Here is a 1366-nt window from a genome sequence, read left to right on the forward strand (position 1 = left end):
TCACTTCACCCTCTTCGTCGTCGTCCCTGACAGCGAATCGAAGTTGCACTGCAGCTAGCATGGGAGGAGCTACCAACCTACCTCCTGGTTTCCATTTCTTCCCTTCAGATGAAGATCTCGTCGTCCATTTCCTCCGTCGCAAAGTGGCCAACCTCCCATGCCGCCCTGACATCGTCCCGACGATACTTCTGCACCGCTACGATCCGTGGGAATTGAATGGTTTGCATTCTCAGCCATCTCTCTATTGTTATATATGCATGGTAAAAATCGTGTGCTTACAACAGCTGATAATCTTCTTCCAAGGAACCGCGCTGCAAGCTGGAAACCAATGGTATTTCTTTAGCCATGCCGCGCAAAGCAGAACCTCTCCGGCTGGGTACTGGAATCCCGTTGGTGCCGATGAAACAGTAACAAGCAGTGGCTGTATTGTCGGCATGAAGAAGACGCTCATCTTCTGCACTGGAGAGCCTTTCAAAGGTTTCAAAACAAACTGGATCATGCATGAGTACCACCTTCAAGATGGAGGATACAATGTCAGCGGTAGCAGCACCCCAAGTAGCTCAAGCTCCAGTAGGAAATCCCAGAGGAAGAGACTTCACTCAAGCACGGTGAGTGATCACGCTGTAGCGTATTATATTGCTTCTTGGCAGCCAGCAGCTTATATATGTGTGACGACTGACTGGGGTACACAAACCAATCAATGATCCTTTTGCAGGAGTCCAACAGCTGGGTGATATGTAGAGTGTTCGAATCAAGTTGCGGTTCACAAGTGAGCTTCCATGATGAGGGCACAGAGCTTTCATGCTTAGATGAGGTGTTTTTGTCGTTAGATGACTATGACGAAGTGAGTTTGCCAAATAATTAGAACCCTAGCTAGAAAGTAGAGCTCACGATAGGATCTATGCCTGTCGGGCCATTTAATTAACTGTGATGGTGATATATACGTAAGTGGTTGCAAGTTGCATTGTGTATGATTCAGATGGCCTGATAGGCATCGAACTTAATCCAGTCTATCCTAAATCATTACCATGTATTTAACTATCATGCAATGGGTTACAAGCTTGAGTTTTGTGTCTGGTAACCATGACATGTGTCATATGTGTGTGAACACAAGCCACTTATTAGCTAAAGATCAACTAAGTTTCTCAAGCATTTGGTGGTTTTAATTTGACTAATTTGCTGTGGATCATTGCTTGCTACTTGTGGATGAAGAGACTGATGTAGAAATATGACCATCAGATTGTTGATTTCTGCCAAACCTACCTTTGCATATATGTGAAAAATGGTGTTTCACTCACGAAAAGAAGGGGACGTTGAGAATTTGAGATACTTCTATTTAACAGAGATTAGGAACGAAAAGGTGGTT

The 1366-nt window shown here is 44.5% G+C and overlaps 1 protein-coding gene across 1 annotated transcript; it reads left to right on the forward strand.

The window, feature by feature from the left end:
* Positions 1–1008, forward strand: LOC136463551 (NAC domain-containing protein 104-like). The gene is made up of 3 exons (XM_066462541.1): positions 1–219; positions 304–608; positions 716–1008. Exons 1-3 carry the CDS (start codon positions 60–62, stop codon positions 863–865), a joined length of 615 nt encoding a protein of 204 aa, XP_066318638.1. The 5' UTR covers positions 1–59; the 3' UTR covers positions 866–1008.
* Positions 1009–1366: the final 358 nt, after the last annotated feature.

The sequence above is a fragment of the Miscanthus floridulus genome, chromosome 7 (assembly GCF_019320115.1).
Source record: "Miscanthus floridulus cultivar M001 chromosome 7, ASM1932011v1, whole genome shotgun sequence".
Classification (NCBI taxonomy): Eukaryota; Viridiplantae; Streptophyta; class Magnoliopsida; order Poales; family Poaceae; genus Miscanthus; species Miscanthus floridulus.

Excerpts from the sequence above, each read along its gene's own strand:
- LOC136463551 (XM_066462541.1), top strand. The coding sequence starts at position 60 with ATGGGAGGAGCTACCAACCTACCTCCTGGTTTCCATTTCTTCCCTTCA. Across the intron at positions 220-303 it reads CGATCCGTGGGAATTGAATG|GAACCGCGCTGCAAGCTGGA; the intron begins GTTTGCATTCTC and ends TCTTCTTCCAAG. Across the intron at positions 609-715 it reads AGAGACTTCACTCAAGCACG|GAGTCCAACAGCTGGGTGAT; the intron begins GTGAGTGATCAC and ends ATCCTTTTGCAG.